This window comes from Haliotis asinina, chromosome 15 (genome assembly GCF_037392515.1).
Source record: "Haliotis asinina isolate JCU_RB_2024 chromosome 15, JCU_Hal_asi_v2, whole genome shotgun sequence".
Classification (NCBI taxonomy): domain Eukaryota; kingdom Metazoa; phylum Mollusca; class Gastropoda; order Lepetellida; family Haliotidae; genus Haliotis; species Haliotis asinina.
In genome coordinates, this window is record NC_090294.1 from 26,639,151 (window position 1) to 26,656,790 (window position 17,640).

General features: G+C 39.2%; 1 protein-coding gene across 1 annotated transcript; it reads right to left on the reverse strand.

The window, feature by feature from the left end:
* Positions 1–799: 799 nt before the first annotated feature.
* Positions 800–2,239, reverse strand: LOC137264944 (uncharacterized). Its single transcript, XM_067800294.1, has 3 exons — positions 1,845–2,239; positions 1,342–1,606; positions 800–1,036 (listed from the first exon to the last, which is right to left on the reverse strand). Exons 1-3 carry the CDS (start codon positions 2,237–2,239, stop codon positions 800–802), a joined length of 897 nt encoding a protein of 298 aa, XP_067656395.1.
* Positions 2,240–17,640: the final 15,401 nt, after the last annotated feature.

Consider the following 17,640-nt stretch of genomic DNA (forward strand, 5'->3'; position numbering starts at 1 on the left):
GGTCTTCACATTCAATCTAATTCATGACGATATAACATTCAAAGCCTTGGTAAAAACTCACTTTAAAATGTTATCTGGAAGACATGTGGACACAAATTCAAAGTTGACACATTATGGCCACATTAATGATGGAAGCAGTTGTCGAATATGATTTGTATTGACCCTTTCTGCTATTTTTGGCAGGTAAGCCATTTCCTTTCATTTGCATGATGCCTGATGGGCTGAAATACAGGAAATACTAACAAAAGTGTGTTTTAAACTGCCTTTCCGCATCATCCGGTACAGTATTTAACTTATAGAATACACCCCTTCCCAAGCATCACAATCACATTCAATCCTATTATAGCATTATTATTTTTTCTTTGTTATTTCATGTCACAGTCGGTAATCATCCAAACATATTACTTAAAACTAAGTTATGTGAATGTTAGTCGCAAAAGGGTAAATGTTCATGTTCACTGAAAAAGCCATTAGTTACACAAACTAAAGGAAAGGTTCCCGTAGTTTGTAACTAAAGTCTACTCTCTCATAGTCATATGCACACTCCCATAGTACGTCTAGCTGTCTCTGATCCATAGTATGCAACGTTCTCATATCACCAAAACTGATCGCAGAAATACAGCAGGTGGAGACAGCATGACGTCATTCAGTAACAAACTTTTGGTTGGTTGGTTGAAAATGGTATCTAACCGTTTTCAACAATTTCTCATTCAGTTGGTTGTTAAAAGCAAACATTATGACAGTAGTTCGGAAAAATAACATATCAATAAGAACACAAATAACATGATTACATTTTCATTCAAAATTTAGTAGACAGTGTCACACCATCTTTCAAAACTAGTTGAAGATCTCGCGGAGAAGTTCCATCTTGGCCTACAGTGGCATGTTCAGTGGCAGGTTCAATGGTGGCTGGTGCGGCACAGACTGAGAACGTGGGCGACGATGTCGTGGATGTGACTGTAGCTGCTGCTGTGACAGATCGTCGTTTCCTCTGTATTATGTCATCAACCCGGGCCTCCATCTCCGATGATGTTCTCTGCGTTGTGAAAATGTTAACATTATTCACAGCAGCATATTATCCTGATCTTCTGGTAAATGTAGTATAGACTAAGTCTGCTATGTGAAATTCAGGCGACAGGTTAAACAACATAATCTTAGCCAGACGAATAGCAGTTTACAAATTAATATTCAGAAGGACGTGGCCCAAAAAGTTGAAATGTGGAACATTTGAGTCGACAAACTATATTTTAAAGTAGTTACATTATGTTTCGCCCAAAAAAACTATTCATATCAAACGTCGTTTGGGGACGAGTTTATGATAAAGAATAACTGTATACACACCTTGTAACTCCTAATGGCTACAGATTTATGCCCCGTCCTTTCTGCAATAAGCTGTTCGTCCACACCGGCGTCGTAGAGACGTGTAGCTGTTGTTGCTCTAAGAGAGTGGTTGGAGTAGAATCCCGCAAACCCAGCAAGTTTGCATATTCGACCGACTGTTCCTCTCAAAGGATGTTTACCAAAAGGACAGTCAGCATACCATGTGTCATCTTTCACAAACCTGAGTGGTCGGAGGTAGAAATCAGAACACTTGCCATCTCTTGGCCTAAAAAAGAAAAAGGAATTTGTAATATTGATACCATCTTGCCCATTCAGTGACAATTTACAATAATGTCAGTGCATTGTAACAGTATTTCCAATATTATAAACCGTGACAAAAGTAATACTATAATTTCTGAGTCACACATGTCATGCCTTTCTGTGTATACCAATTATTAGGAGTGAAAGCGAGACCTAAAACTAAAATATTCACATCCAGCATAGTAAAACTATTTCTTACTCACCGAAGTGACATGTACTTTTCGTAGAGACGTACTAGGCATCTCTCAGGTCGCTCTCTGTTGACGGATATGCTTATTGACTTCTTTTCCATGCGCCTGTGTTTTAATCCCCCTCTGTTGGTTTTGGAAACATCCTCAGTGTACCTAAGAGTTTTACACCCATTTTCCATATTGGTCAGGTAGAACTGTGAATTCGGTCCCACCCTTAGATTCCTGTGTTCATCCCCTGCTCTTAAAGCGCAGTTCAAACCAATCAGATACACCAGAGTGTCTATGAGGTTTTGAGGGGTGTCCTCACCTAAAATTCCCTTTTTCCACAACACACCTTCCTGTTCAACAGTTATTACAGCTGCCTGTCTCTTATCAATCCCAATTCCCTGTCGCGCTAGAGATTTCATTTTGGCGTCCAAAACAGTCCCAAGTCCGGAGAATAAGGGAGATTCGTAAAAGTTTATTTGAATTCCATTCCGACGAATAAAGTATTGAAGAGAGGCAATAACCTCATACAGTGTATTCTTCACCCTTCCGATTCCTGACCTCCGTCACAAAGTACATTAATGTTTTCTTCAATTCACCTTCATTCACAGCTAATTCCAAAATGTTTGAATTTAAGTCACAACTACTAGGACCTTCTCTTGTTTTCCTCTCATCTACCCACGCCTGATAGAGTCTCACAGCCCACATACTTTTGTTTTCAGTATTTCTAGAATAAGATGAATTACACAACTTACTGAAGTCAGAATCTGTCAAAGGTTCCGCAAAACGGCATCTATTTTCAGCAGTAACGGCTTCCGGAACAAATGGCTGCAGTTGCTTTTGTAGAAGGGGCCCAGGTGGTTTACGTTTGTTAGACAAATCGAATTCATTATCATATATTCTTTCCTCAATAGCCTGACTTGCTTCAAACAAAAAATCATCTGAACCTGAGGAAATGTCGTCAACACCTATATCAAAACTTGGGGTGTCCTTTGGTTCTGAAATAGTGGTATTAAGTAAATCTTCAAAGTCTGAATTGATTACAACTTCTGAAGTTTGAGAAAAAATGTTTTGCGTAATAAAAATCTCCATATCTGAATCAGAGGTTTCCATTATGAACCCAACAAACTATGACTTCAAGCAAAACTGAATGATCCACGTGCCGTTATCAGTTTTCGCGAGATTAACACTCCCATAGTTTTCGTCGTGTTAAACTGCGTTTTGGCGACGTGTACAAACGTTTCCAGACTATGACAAGCATTTGATCGTAACATTGACATTAGATGCGCACGAACAAGTAGTCGAACTTAGTTTTAAGTAGGAGAAGGTCCTCAAACTCGCGATTAGTTTCGCACGTGAAGCAGGTTCTCGGCCTACGGCCTCGAACCTGCTTCACGTGCGAAACTAATCACGAGTTTTCGGACATTCTCCTACACTTAAAATGGTAAATAATCTAATGTAATGGCTGATATTATAGAAAGCAGCATGTCTGGTGATGACAAACGACAGTTTCTTGGGGCCTTATTCCATTTAGTCGCCTGTTATGGCAGCTGGAGAAGGTCCAATTCCCACCCAAAATATTGTGAACTGGAGATAAATAGACAGTAATACAAAGTTAGACCAGTATAAAGTAACACAAACTGTTATAGTGAAAACTGCCTTAGTATAAAAGAATTTTAACTTTCTTTGAAAAAGAATATTCTGATAAGATAAATTTATTGATATATCAATGGTAGTGTTGAACAAGCATTATGACATTTTATAATCTGATAAGGTGATTTGCTGACGTCAGTGTACCTTTCGTTTCTGTTGGATGGATGTAAATTATTTTTTTTTACTTTTTTCATAAGCATTTTCATGTGACAACATACTAGTCGCATTATGAAAGTTGGAAACATAAAAAAGAAACTTGCATCAAACATACACGTCATGTATCTTGCATGTTTTCTAGTCACTGTCAAGCATTCTTGGAATGTAAATAGCAGTATGCTGTAGTCACTGTCAATATCGTGATGACAACACACGGCCATGTGAACCTCTTAGAAATTCCTTTGAAATTGTTGAGTATGATAGAGAGACGACTTGGCAGTTTTGGGGACGTCTCAGTATTAAGACGTAGCCAGATGTCGGTGACATGAGCTTAAAATGTCTCTTGTGATTAACTTGTCAGGTGAGTATGAATTCCGTGAATACTGCCTGTTGACTAAAGCGTTCAATTGTCTGAACACTATCCAACAATATTCCAGGTATATGGCGGTTGATCACTGAACTGTCTCTCGACGAAACAGTCCAGTGTTCAACACCAAGAGCAACGATCTGCGCAAATGGGATATGATGACTTGTATCAGCCAAGTCACCGGATCCTGTTAGTCGCTTATAAGCGTGGGTTACTGAAGAGCAGTTCTAACCCGCATCTTCATGGGTCGTCGCATGTGAAACAGGTGTCGATGGCAACATCTGCTGCATGCAAAGAGACAGCTCAAGTATCACACCATCTATTTTCTTGAGAGACTCACCATTAGATCCATTATACCACGTATTCACATGAGGTAAATTGCGATTTTGAATATATCATGATGATATGTTTATGAATTGCTATCAAATGATACCAGTTAAATTAGTATTCGTGAAAAGGTGAGCGCATTTTGTCCCACTCGTCACCAAGCACCGAAAGCACCGTGAAGTGCGGATCTAAAAGAGCACATTGAAGGAAGCTGTTTTCAATCTGCTGACATGCATTGGGTTTTGAAGCTGAGAAAAGCGGTCGCAAGTTCACGTGCAACGTTCCTGAAACAACCAACTTGAGAAATCTTAAACCCTGATGCCGCATTACCCACGAACATTAATTTGCGACTTAAGGAGCCAAAGTGTTGATTGCATTCTGTAAATCTTTGTGTTGCATGCAGGGAAGAATGAGATTACAATCTGTAAGAGCAGTTGGATGGATGGGTTTTTAACATGATAGCGAACTAATGAAACGTGCGGGTTTCATAATTTCCAGTCATTTTTTTCATCTTTCAAATTCTTTTGTATTCCGCTGATATGATGGTGCAACGTTACAACATAGCAGTGTCAAAGTAACTCGGAATGGCGTGGTGAGTGAGTGAGTGAGTGAGAGTGAGAGAGTGAGAAAACCTCAAAATGGCGCTTCAGAAATGGGTGTGCAACTGTGTGTCAAATATAACCAACCTCGCCGTTGGGCACACTTGAGCGGTGCCAACCAAATCTTATTATATTTTTCAGGACTTTAAATTCAACATTTAGTATGACTTAATTAAAGCGGAAATGAGTGAATGAGTGCGTGAGTGAGTGAGGAAAGAGATGATGCATTGCTATCCTTTGTGCAGTGTGCCAACAAACGCGATAAAATCCTGAAATTAAAGCCTCATGGCACGCCCGCGGGACGCAAACTTTGACGGTGACCAGTTTGAGGCAAATACAACTGAATTCCAGAGAGCAAGTCAGAAAAAGGATGAATACGAAAGTTACGAAAAATAAGATTGTCATTTAAGTAACCTATGGTAGCACAACAGCAGGACCTTTAATAGCAAGATGCTTCCGTTGGTTTGTGAATGGTGTGTCAGTTTTCGTGTGAGACAATGTTTAACTTACTAAAACAGTTACAATCATCTTCCAGGAACATCATTATATTCACTTTGATTGTTTTATTATGCAGTCAGAAATAATCCAAAGAGATTATATGGAAATAATCAGGTCTAAAAAGATAAATCATTGACTGACATCATATGTAAAGCCCTGGTAAATCTACTAACGACGAACCGTCATTTAGTCGCCCCTAAGGTTACATTCTTACCAGGAAATTTGAGTTTATGTAAACTAATACAACGTTAACTCAATAGGAACTCACAGGTACTGTAACAGGAATTCACAGGTACTGCAACAGGAATTCACAGGTACTGTAACAGGAAATCGCAATGACTGTAACAGTGAGAAGATACTATTAATCGCATCTGAACAAGCTGCGCAGAATATATAAAGAAAATAGTATGTTAGGTTTTTTCTTCTTCTTTTTCATAAACATAATAGTGAAGCATGAAATACTGAAAGACAAAATTAAATATTATCTCTGAACACATTTGAGTTTGAAATCTCCATATAATTCTTTCGTTTTTTATAAACATGAAACATGTAACATGTAAATCAAAAATATCTTTGAGGCTCACTGTTTATTTCTGAATTCCGTAATTTAGGCATTAATTTGTATTTGTATTAATTTGTATAGAAATGAAGTTGATATTTTGTATAGTTATAAACGGTTTGATGTGATAAATTAAGCTTATAATGAGAGTTGGAAATCAGTAAAGACGAACGTGGATCGATCATTATTGCCATGCGTGTTTCACTTCTTTCTATACAACGGTGGGATACAATCATCACGTCGAAGACCCAGATAACTACAATATCTGAAACCCATTTCTGTTGTCCCCGCCGTAATATTGCTGGAATACTGCCAAAAGCGGCGTAAAATCATACTCCATCACTCACTATACAGAGTCAGGTATTCTTGCAGTGCAGTTGACAACTCTCTGGATTTTCTTATGCAATTCGCATAGAAAGAAAATTTATAATTCTATGTCAAATAACGACTTGAAGTAAAGCTTTTAAAAGATGTGGTTGAAAAGAGTCTTCGTATGACCGTTAGATTAATAAGCGACCAATAGATGATGTGCTGAAACCAAACTTTGGTACATTGCCATGTGGGCGCCACACCTCAGTAACAGGTACCGCCTTACATCAAGCCTAAACGTAAATAACGCCATCCTTGACGATGCTTATGAAATTTCATCATCCCCTGAGACCCGAGATCTGTAATTCATCTCACTGTCAAACCCACCAGGTTCCGCCTGACCAGAATGGATATCTGTCATTCTCATCTCGTCAAACAACGCCAATGTCCAACTACTGGCCAACACTGTAATACATCTCTATCTTTGAACATTCCAATCGATCCCCGTTCAAACGATTCTATCTAAGTCAATCTCCCAATCTCAACAGTATAACGATATCACGGTTCTGCGGCAGATGAAAGTCTACTGACAATGTCAAGAAATCCCATTCGGCTCACCATATGAGAGAGGGGATAACATTTCATCATCTTGTTAGTATTTAATTTATTTGAAAGGAATTGCATCCTTCTTCTCCGATGAATAGACATGACAGCTTTGCCATTTGCCCGATCTTTTATGTGAAAGAACCCGGACTAACATCAAAGAATTTGACAGGTTTCCATTTCCATTTTGAAGTAAGCTTGTATTGTATTTAAATAGGAAATTGTTTTGTTGTTTAAGATAGATGCCGCTTGAATATCTTTCACGTTCTCGTAAATACTAAAGTAAATGTATGGGACTGAGAGTTCATGGTAGCGTTATTGCAGAGACATGTAAAAGGAGACATCCAATCAATCCACAAATACGCAAGATGTTTCATAGTGCCTATTCAGCCACTCAATCATAATGGCCTCTTACTTGTAAGTGCCTTTGATGCATCTTTACACCAGGGACATAGATCCTTTGCATGAGTTCAAGGGCCAGATAAGCATTGTGAGGTATTATTCCTGATATAAAATTCCACTCTTGATCTCAAACTTGGAATGAATGAATTGTGGCGTTTACCTGTTAAAATTCATTAGGATCGTTTAAGCATGGCGAGTATTATAGAATAAATGCTCTCAGCAGGACGGCCTTGGGGGATTCCGGGATATTATCGTAAAATGTTTCTGATTGAAACAGACACGCATGAAACAGAGGAATCTTTAAGTATTTATGAAACGCTACCCAAATCGATTTGGAGAACAAAGACAAATAAACTTGGTAATAGAGGTTGGTGAAAGAGCAGCTATTTCCTATTGCTATTGAAACGGTCTGGTTCTCTTCTTGTAGCAAATTCATGCATAAAGAGATATACACCGGCACTTGACAATATTCTATCTGTTAGTAAACCAAACTATATCAGATATTTCAATGGGCAGGGCGTTTTGAGGATGTTATTAAGTTAGTAGGGATGTTTTGGCTTGGATTGATTTGAATGAACCGGACAGATCCCCCGTATGGTATTCAGGTCAGTTACCTGTATTTAAAAGCGTTGTGCTTTGGGATTAACGTGTCCTTGATGAAGGTAAGCAAAGGACAACGTAACACCTATATTCCCTGATGGACGGAATATCGTGACATTTCATTTATATTTTACAACCACATTGCCACTTTAAAGCTGATGATAACAACGCAACTGAATCTGATTTATGAAGCCTTTTACAAGTTCGATACAACTTTTATAGGACACTTCTGGTGTAAAACATTCACGATATTCATTGGTGTAACATATGCACATAGAGTAGGGACTTTGAAGCAGTTAACACCGCCAACACGTTTTGCAGATTCAATACACGCACAGACATGCAAAACGTAAATACCTTCAAACATAAACTTCTTCTCACTCTACAGGTAGTAGATAAAATCAGTCATTATTGCCACACATCAAACCCGTTTGAAAATATCCCTATGCGATACAACTACTTGAAACCTCCCTCGCTGAACTTACTGTCAGCTTGACTGAGCTGTTATTCAAAGAACCTGAACGGATACACAGCCAGTGGCCCATTGGACGGTACTTGCTCCAGCGTCTGCACGAAATAAAACTGACCCGTTTTAAAATCAGATTTTGGAAATGGCATTACTATTTAGAAACCAGAAAAATATAGAAACTTAATTTGGGAGGTCTTGTTTATTTAGTACCAAATTCTGTGATAACGCGTATTGATTGATATTTACACGAGGTTTTGTGTAAGGTGAGATCGATAAAGTCTCATTTGTGTTAAGTGGTTGTCAGTATAAGACATCTTCAATTGCACGTATCCAGATTGAAGAGTTATTTCACCCAAATATGGAACTGGACATTTGTCTGATGTGGACATCAGTATTTACCATTCGTAATGAAACAGTAGCCTTCCATTTTGAGTCGGGGGAAACACGTAACAGACCAATAAAAGGTTGATATTGCTGAGCGAATAAATTACCACCCAGATCTTCTCGAGGTCCATGTGAAACTTGGCGTCACATTTCCACGACTGCAGGCAACACCATCCTTAATGAGGTCCATTCTCAGAGGTCAAGGACGGTGCCAAATCTTTGGAAGCAGAAGCTTCTTTGTTAACTGCTCACCTGTCGTTTCACAATATGGAACTGTACATTTGTCTCTTGTGGGAATCAATTTCGATCATTCGTAATGAAACAGTAGCCTTCCTTTTGAAGTCAGTAGAAACTTGTAACAGCCAAAAAAGGCCGATATTGGTGACCCAGTAATTTACTCCATATCCCAGGTGTTTTGCAATAACATATAAAGCTGACAACAGGCATGACTTTCCTAAATGAGGCCCACTCTCAGAGGTCAAGAACGGCAACACATCTTTTGAAACAGAAACTTCTTTGTTAATTGCTAACCTGTCGTTTCCCAGTATCAACTGCAATCTGTCAAGTCCGTGGTCCAGTATGTCTTCCTGTACACATCGGAAACAATTAGAAACGTGAAAGTCATTATCCATCTTGGCCAATCTAGACTCAACCTTGTTAAACATTAGCCACACTGACACGTTTACAAAGTGGTTATTAGGGCGATGTACCCTATTCAACGCAGTGTTAGAAAATTAATACAACACGATAAGTGATTTAGGAAAGAGGAGTGGTGGCCCGTTTGAAGTTTACTACACCTCATGTAAATTGACACTGGCCTCGCTCTAGAGCCTCCTTTCTAAAGTTATAGGATGACAGGGTTAATAAACTTTTGGGGACAGCGTTGGCGTAAGTGGTTTCTTAGGGAGTGTAGAAGAGAAGGTAAGTGTATCAATAATGTCATTTTGGAGAGGCGTTACGCACTTCAGTAATCTGACATCTTGAAATGCACGGTAACAACTCCATGTAAAATGCAACATTTGGCACTGGAAATGACCATTGCAAGCACTATTTTGAAATAGCTCGTTGTGATAACATAGCTACTTGCAAGTTCTAAACACACATTTCTAGAATGAGGTTTTTCAGCATGTTGTTAAGAGTTTTGCACAAACTGTCAAGAAACATTTGTTGAACACATTAGCTCTATTGCCTGTCACCGTAATGTCATTCCGATCAAAGGAAGGTGAAAGTCATGGGGAAATCTACCTCGACGTTCCAATTATCAAGACTAATGGTAACTTAACAAACATTAAACATTTAGAATTGGTGTGGAATCATTATTACGCAAAATTGTCAAAACATTTGAATTATACGAAGCTAATTTTAGTTTGTAGTTTTTCTGACTTTATTTTGATATTTAAATAAACAACACGTTCATATATATATAAGGCATAACTGACTTATCTTACTCGGATCATAATGTGTCAAAAGTCAAACTCATAAACAAATGCGCGTGGTGTGGCCGGACACCTGCTGAAGGTGACTGAAACTTGGTACTGAAGTTGGTTTTCAAACAAACGAATAACGTAATGACTCCCACGCCCAAGTTAGATGCATGTCTCTTGAAGACTTAAGCTCTGTCACTGGGTCTGAAGTCAAGAAACGTGCGTCAGCATTACCTTCCAAATCATGTCTGCTAGATCCAGTGCCTACATGACTACTCACGCAAACTGCTACCTCAACATTCCTTTCGAAGGTGTTAAGCCTCCACAGCTCAGAACAGGCATGATCACACCACTCCTCAAAAAGAAAAACCTGGACCCAGAACATTTCAAGAACTACAGATCTAGACCCGTCTCCCACGTTCGTATTCATTTCTAAACTCACTGAACGTCTAGTAGCTACACAAGTCAATGCACACATGGCAGTGAACAGCTCTCAAGAGATATCACAATCAGTGTATAGAAGGTTTCACAGCACGGAAACTAGGCTTCTGAAAGTCCAGAATGACATCCTTCCAGGTATTGACTGTGAATGAGCAGTAGTTCTTGTTCTCTTGGAGCTCTCATCAGCGTTTGACACTACTGACACCAGGCACTACTCTCTACTCCAAGAGGTGTGCTGTCACAGCAACCGCTCTGGCGTGTTTCCGATCATACAGCTCAGGCAGCCGTTGATGGACATTTATCATGCTCTCAGGAGCTACAATTTGGAATTTTGGGTCTGTCTTGGGTCCTTTGTTGTTCAACATATACAAATCCCTTCCCGGTAGCTTTGTGAGATCTTTTGGATTGGGTCTGCATTTATACGCATACGACATCCAGATATATCTAGAGTTCAGAATTTCAGAAAACTCATCAAGGACATTGTCTTGTTTGGAGCATTGCGTAGATGGCATCAGAAAATGGATGTCGGGTAATTTTCTCAAACTTAAAAAATGACAAAATGAATTACTAGTTTTCACAACCGCACATGTGCACTCTAGACTCTCTCTGACAGTATTTAGCATTGGCTTGCAACTTGGGCGTCATCTTTGATTCGCAAATGACAATAGAACAACAAATGAATAACATTTGTGGGAGACCAAACTACTATCTACGTCAGATCAGCATGATTCACAGATATCTGGAACAAATCATTGGTCCAAGCATACATCACATCACGGCTGGACTATTGCAACGCCTTTCTGATAGGACTCCCGGATCCTCTAGGTAAGAAACTGCAGAGAGTCCACAATAAAGCTGCGCTAGAAAGCGGAACACATTACTGCATCAGCTCCACTGGATACGGATATCGGATTTGTTTCAAAATACCAGTGATGCTATTCAAATGTCTACATGGACTCGCTCCAGCATATCTCATAGGCCGCATTAAACTCTGCCAGTCAACACAATATCCAAGGTCACGCGATCAACTGCTTCCCGGTGACACAACAACAAAACCAAAAACATTTGGAGACTGATGTTTCGACAGGTTTGGATCAACCATCTGGAACAGTCTGCCATTCAGTCATAGGTCACGTGATAAACTGCCAGCGTTCAAAGCAAATCTAAAGACCCACATTTTCAGGAAGGTATATGATGTTCCTCAACAGAGATTTTGATAAAATAGCGCTTTTGAGTTGTTTTGCCAGATCCTAGCGCTCTACAATTTAAATTTAATTTTTATAGATTTTATAGACAGAAGTCGTCTTCGTGGATGTGAAGCAGGGAAGGTCGACATACAATCACATGTGCGAAACAAGTCATCGAGCCTAACCATCGCCTTTGTATTTATGTGTTGTTTGACGCCACACTCAGCAATATTCTGGCTAAATGGCGGCGGTCTGTGAAAAATCGAGTCGGACTCTTGACCAGACATTCCACTGACCAATAGCATGAGCATCGGCATGGGCTGCTGAAGACCACCTTTAACCCAGAAATCCACGGGTCAGGTATGCGATGTATTTAAATGAGGTAAAGTACGATTCTGAATATATCACGGGGATGTGTTAAAGAATCCCTATCAATAGTGATGAAACCATTTGAATTACTGTTCGTGAAAATATTTGGCCCCACTCGTCACCCATCAACAAAAGCATGGTGAAGTGCAAGGCATAAAGAAGAAACAGCTGCTGTTAGATGACATGGTGCTTGAAGCTGTGCCTGTATCAAGAAGAACGGATCTTAAGAACGTATTTAAAAGCCTGGACGTTTTAAGTTAGATCCGGCATTACCCACAAACAGTAATTTGCTATTAAAAGGATATGTTTCGAACATGATAGCAAGGTGCTTAAATGGCGTTATGACCATGATTTATGTCACCAATGGTAACACGACAACATGACATGTACTACTGTAAACTGTCTTATTTCCGCGCCTTCTTTCGCGAGTGACGGTCACTAAACCTTTTCGCGCCTTCTTATCTCCGCGAGGTGATCTTGTTACAGGGGCGTCTCTGAATGTTTTTCCACGACACACAGGTGCGTGACCATTGAGCTGTTAGAAAATAAACAGATTTGTGACGTGATCTAACAACAAATTCATGTAACTGATTTCAGAATTAATCCTTTTCAATTAGGTTTAAGAGCAATGAAATAGAACGTGATTGAGCCGTGTTAATCCAGATTAGCCCAGGGGTGACACGTGATTGAGCAATGACACCTGTATTGTTTTTGTGTTGTTGACGTCCCTGAATAGAGCGTGTGATATATCTATATTATCGCGTGTTTTTATTCTCGGGCCATGAAGCCTGACGTGAAGTTCGCGAAAATTAAACGGTCGCGAAAATTTGTCTGTTTACAGTAATTGAACAGAAAAATATATGTATCCGAACCTCCTTATGCAGCATAACGAGCCGCACCCAATTATCTCACACCCGGTAAGATGCACTTTATGTAATACTCTTGATACCAGTGCTGATATAACGGTATCATGAAACATTTTGATGATTTCAGGATGTTCAAGAAACCACGTCTTCTTGATGTCCACATGGAACGAGTTTTAAGAAACACGTAGAAAGGGCATTTTTGAAAAAACATGTATGGATAATATCCAGACAGGGTCTATTTACAGCAACAAGCAGGACTGTACTTCATGACAAATCTCTGTCAGTCGAGGGTGACGATTCAGACGCTCATCTAGACGATGGGAGACCAGTGAATAACGACTATCATCTTAACCCAGGGCAAATCTTCACCAGATCGATGCAACCAACCAAGCAGTAATAATCAATCACAGTAAATGATGACTTCTGATGAAGTCACGTTGATATTGGAAAACCTTTGCATAGCTGCAGAGACAAATTACTTGAATCTGCGATTAGAACAAATATCTATGGCAACATACTGGTGTGTACTGGTGTAAGTGCTGGTAACTTGCACTGAAAATATTAAGTCAATATAAACTCACATAAACTGTTATAGTATAAAGAAAGATTTAACTCAGTATTAGCTGTTTAGTCTAAAAATGATATTTTCTGACTATAATGTGTTTACACACCGTTTTAACGTTCTTTGGGAAAAGGTTTGCTGGTTGTATAGAATTTATTGATATATCGAGGGCAGCTGAACAATGACATTTTATGTCTTGCATGGTAGTTCGTTGATGTCAGCCGAACTTTCGTTTTTAATGGAGCGATGTAAATTGTATAATCATTATATTTTTCCATTCTTTAGGTCAAGCACGTATATTTATTAGGTATAAATGAAGTTTACAAAGCTCATATAGTTTCTTGGAATGTAAATTGCAGTATTATTAATTGAAGGCAATTTGCATAACACTTGCCTAACTAACTGTGCTTGCTAATGTTTAAAGTAAGCTTTGACTGAAGTGACGAACTGGTTGAAATCGATTTTAAATTACCGCATGATTCATTATCAAACGGTTTCAAGTTTGTGTCATCACACTCTCATGTGACCACCACACATTTAACAGATGCGATTTAGAGTTTCGTGACACCACCTTTTACTATATCGCCATAACGGCACCGCACCTCAGGAAACATGTACGGTTGCACTCCGAGCCTTAACGCAAATAACTCCATCACTGACGATGCTTATTGAATTACTTCTACCCCAGACACCCTGGACGTGATCTGGAATTCCTCAGACTGTCAGCACCACTAGGTCAAGCCTAACCAAACTGACTCTTGTCATCCTTTCCCTGCCAGACAGTACCTGTATCCAACTACTGACTGAATCTGACTGAATCTCAGAAGTATAAACATATGACGATTTTAATTTACGTCAGATGAAAGTCTGCTGCCCCAAAATACTGTCTAGATTAATGATGATTTCGACATGTCACTCTTTCAATGTTCCAAAGTTATTGCGTCGTTTTCCACATATCGTTTACGTCAAAGAATTCGGTTTAACATCAAAGGCTCAGACGGGCTTCAGTTTCCATTTTGAAGTAAGCCTGCGTGGTATTTAAATGGGAAATTGTTTTGTTGTCTAAGATGCAAGATGCAACTTAAATTTCTATGAAACGCTATACGTAAAAACATAATATCATGTTCACAGAAAGAGGTGACCTGGCTGATGCATGAATTTGCAACCCAATTATGTAAAACCATGCTCATGGTGTCAGTCACTAGATTGTCTCGTCTGACAGACCGCAATTGTTTAGCCTGAATATTGTCGAGGGGGTCGTCAAACAACAAACTCATATCCAGTACGTCTATTCCAGACTCAAATGTTTCATTGTAAGGCTGGTGGTTGTGTTACACGACAAACACACCTACATTACCTGGCAACAGGTTGGATTATCATGGAGCTCAGTGGCCTTCAACCCATTTCAGCCTTCTGCTAACTGCTTCTGCTCCATTGTCATTGCTTCTGTTCGTCAGACATAATTTATTACGAAATCAAAATAATCCTAAATCGAGTAAAATTGCCAGTAATTCTACATATGTATTCAACATATGACTGGTATAAGCTGTATATTTTATCAATTATGATAGACATGTTCACAGAATGAGTTGCTATTACCTGGGATAGTGTTTGTTATTAAAGGTCTATTTTCATTTGTAAAATATCATATCATATGTAAATGCATTATTACTCATTCAAGAGTTTCAAACATCGACGAGCATATATTTTAGTGATATTTTCAGTTGTGAACCGCTTAAAACAGTATTAGCATTTCGGTTTCTCTAAAATACAACAAAATAGGAAACAAACATATTTTGCCTTAGAATATTGTAAAATATGCACAATAAGAGTATGTCCGGAGGGGTTACTGATGATGGAGGAGACAAAGGTCAAACCAGCTGGGCAGTATTTCCGACATTGCTGTAAAATATATATTGGTCAAACGATGAGCAGGGACAAATTGACAGATATTGATAATGTTGTTAAGAGTACTGATAAACATTACACAACTCTTACGACGAAAATGGATCAGTGAAGACAGAGAAATTCACAGGTAATTGCATACGAGTATTTTGAAATATCACTGCGTCCGTTGTTATCTGAAACTCTGGTTATTGAAATGTGTGTTAATTACAATGACATGAATGTTTACTATTGAATGTCGAATGATACTAAATTGTTAATTCAAGAAAATATAGCGAGTATCTTAGAATCCTTTGAACATGTTGAGTGTGATAAACAGACGACACCAACCAGCGCCCTTGGGGGTATCTGTATATTGTTAATGAAAAAGTGAGCGGATTTTCTCACCCTTCACCAAAAGGAATGTGAAGTCCGGATCATTTGAAGACAACTGTTTTCAGTCAGTTGACATGCTATGTTTTTTGAAGCTGAGAAACGCAGTCGCAGTTTCACACTGAACATTCCTGAAACAATGGACTTGAGAAATCTGGCGCTTCAAACCTGGAAGCCGCATTACCCACGAGCATTAATTTGAGATTCCATTCTATAAATCACTATGCTGTTTGTTGGGGAGAATGAGGTTGCAATCTAAAGGAGTCCTTAGATGGTTGGGAGTGAGTGAGTTGAGTTTTACGCATCACTCAACAACATTCCAGCTAAATGGCGGCGGTCTGCAAATAATCGAGTCTGGATCACACAATCCAGTGATCAGCAGCATGAACATTGATCTGCGCAATTGGGAACCGATGACATGTGTCAGCCAAGTCAGCGAGCCTGACCACCCGATCCCGTTAGTCGCCTATTACGACAAGCTGAGTCACCTTTTACAGGAAGCATGGGTTGCTGAAGGCTTATTATACTCTGGACCTTCACGGATCAGATTCCGTAATTTAGGTATTCATTTGTATTTGGTAGAAATGAAGTTGATATTTTGTATAGTTATAAGCGTTCAGTCGTGATACTTTAGGCTTATAATGCGAGTTGGAAATGACTAAAGACAAACATGGATCAATCGCTACTGTCATGCGTGTTCCATTTCTTTCTATAGAACGGCGGGGTAGCCTAATGATTAAAGCATTCAATCGTCATCCAGATTCGTTTCCCCAAATGACTACAATATTTGAAACCTATTTCTGGTGTTCCCGTCACGATATTGCTGGAATACTGCTCAAAGTGGCGTAAAACTATACTCAATCATACAGAGTCGGACATTCTCGTAATGCAGGTGACAGCTTTCCTGGATTTTCTGATATAATTCGTATAGAAATGACATTTATAACTCTCTATCAAATAAACGACTTGAAGTTCAGCTTCAAAAGATGACGTTAAAATACTCTTCACATAACCGTAAGATCAATACGCAAGAGAAAGATGATGTGATGAAATCAAACTTTGGTACATCCCCATGTGGGCGTCACACCTCAGTAACAAGTACAACCTTATATCAAGCCTATGCCCGTGATGCTTATGAAATTTCAGCATCCCCTGAGATGGTCAGGTGCCACCTGACTGGAATTGCAACCTGTCATCTTCCCTTGGCCAGACACCGCCAATGTTCAGCTACTGACCAACACTGTAATACATCTCTATCTTTGAACGTACCATCGATGCCCGTTCAAACGATTCTGTCTGAGTCAGTCCTCCCAATCCCAGCAATATAACGTATCACGGTTCTGCGTCAGATGAAAGTCTTCTGACAATGTCAAGAAATCCCGTTCAGCTCATCTGATGAGAGACAGGAAAATATTCTATCATCCTGTTACTAGTTAGTTTATTTCAAAATTGCCTCCGTCGTCTCCGATGAATACACTTGTCAGTTTTACCATTTGCCCGATCTTTCATGTCAGAGAACTCGGTTTAACATCAAAGAATTTGACAGGATTCCTTTTCCATTTTGAAGTGAGCTTGTATGGCATTTAAATAGGAAATTGTTTTGTTGTCGAAGATGTAAGATGCCACTTGAATTTCTTTTAAATCTCGTAAATACAAAAGGGACTATGTGAGAGTTCATCGTAATATTATTGCAGCGACGTTAAAAAGGAGACATGCTATCAATCCACAAATACCCAGGATGTTTTATAGTCACTATTCGGCCATTCAGTCG

Bases quoted from the DNA above. Each gene is read 5' to 3' on its own strand.
- LOC137264944 (XM_067800294.1), bottom strand. From the start codon at position 2,239: ATGAAATCTCTAGCGCGACAGGGAATTGGGATTGATAAGAGACAGGCA. The intron at 1,607-1,844 runs GTGAGTAAGAAA...TTTCTTTTTTAG, and splicing joins GAAAAGTACATGTCACTTCG to GCCAAGAGATGGCAAGTGTT. The intron at 1,037-1,341 runs GTGTGTATACAG...TTCACAACGCAG, and splicing joins TAGCCATTAGGAGTTACAAG to AGAACATCATCGGAGATGGA.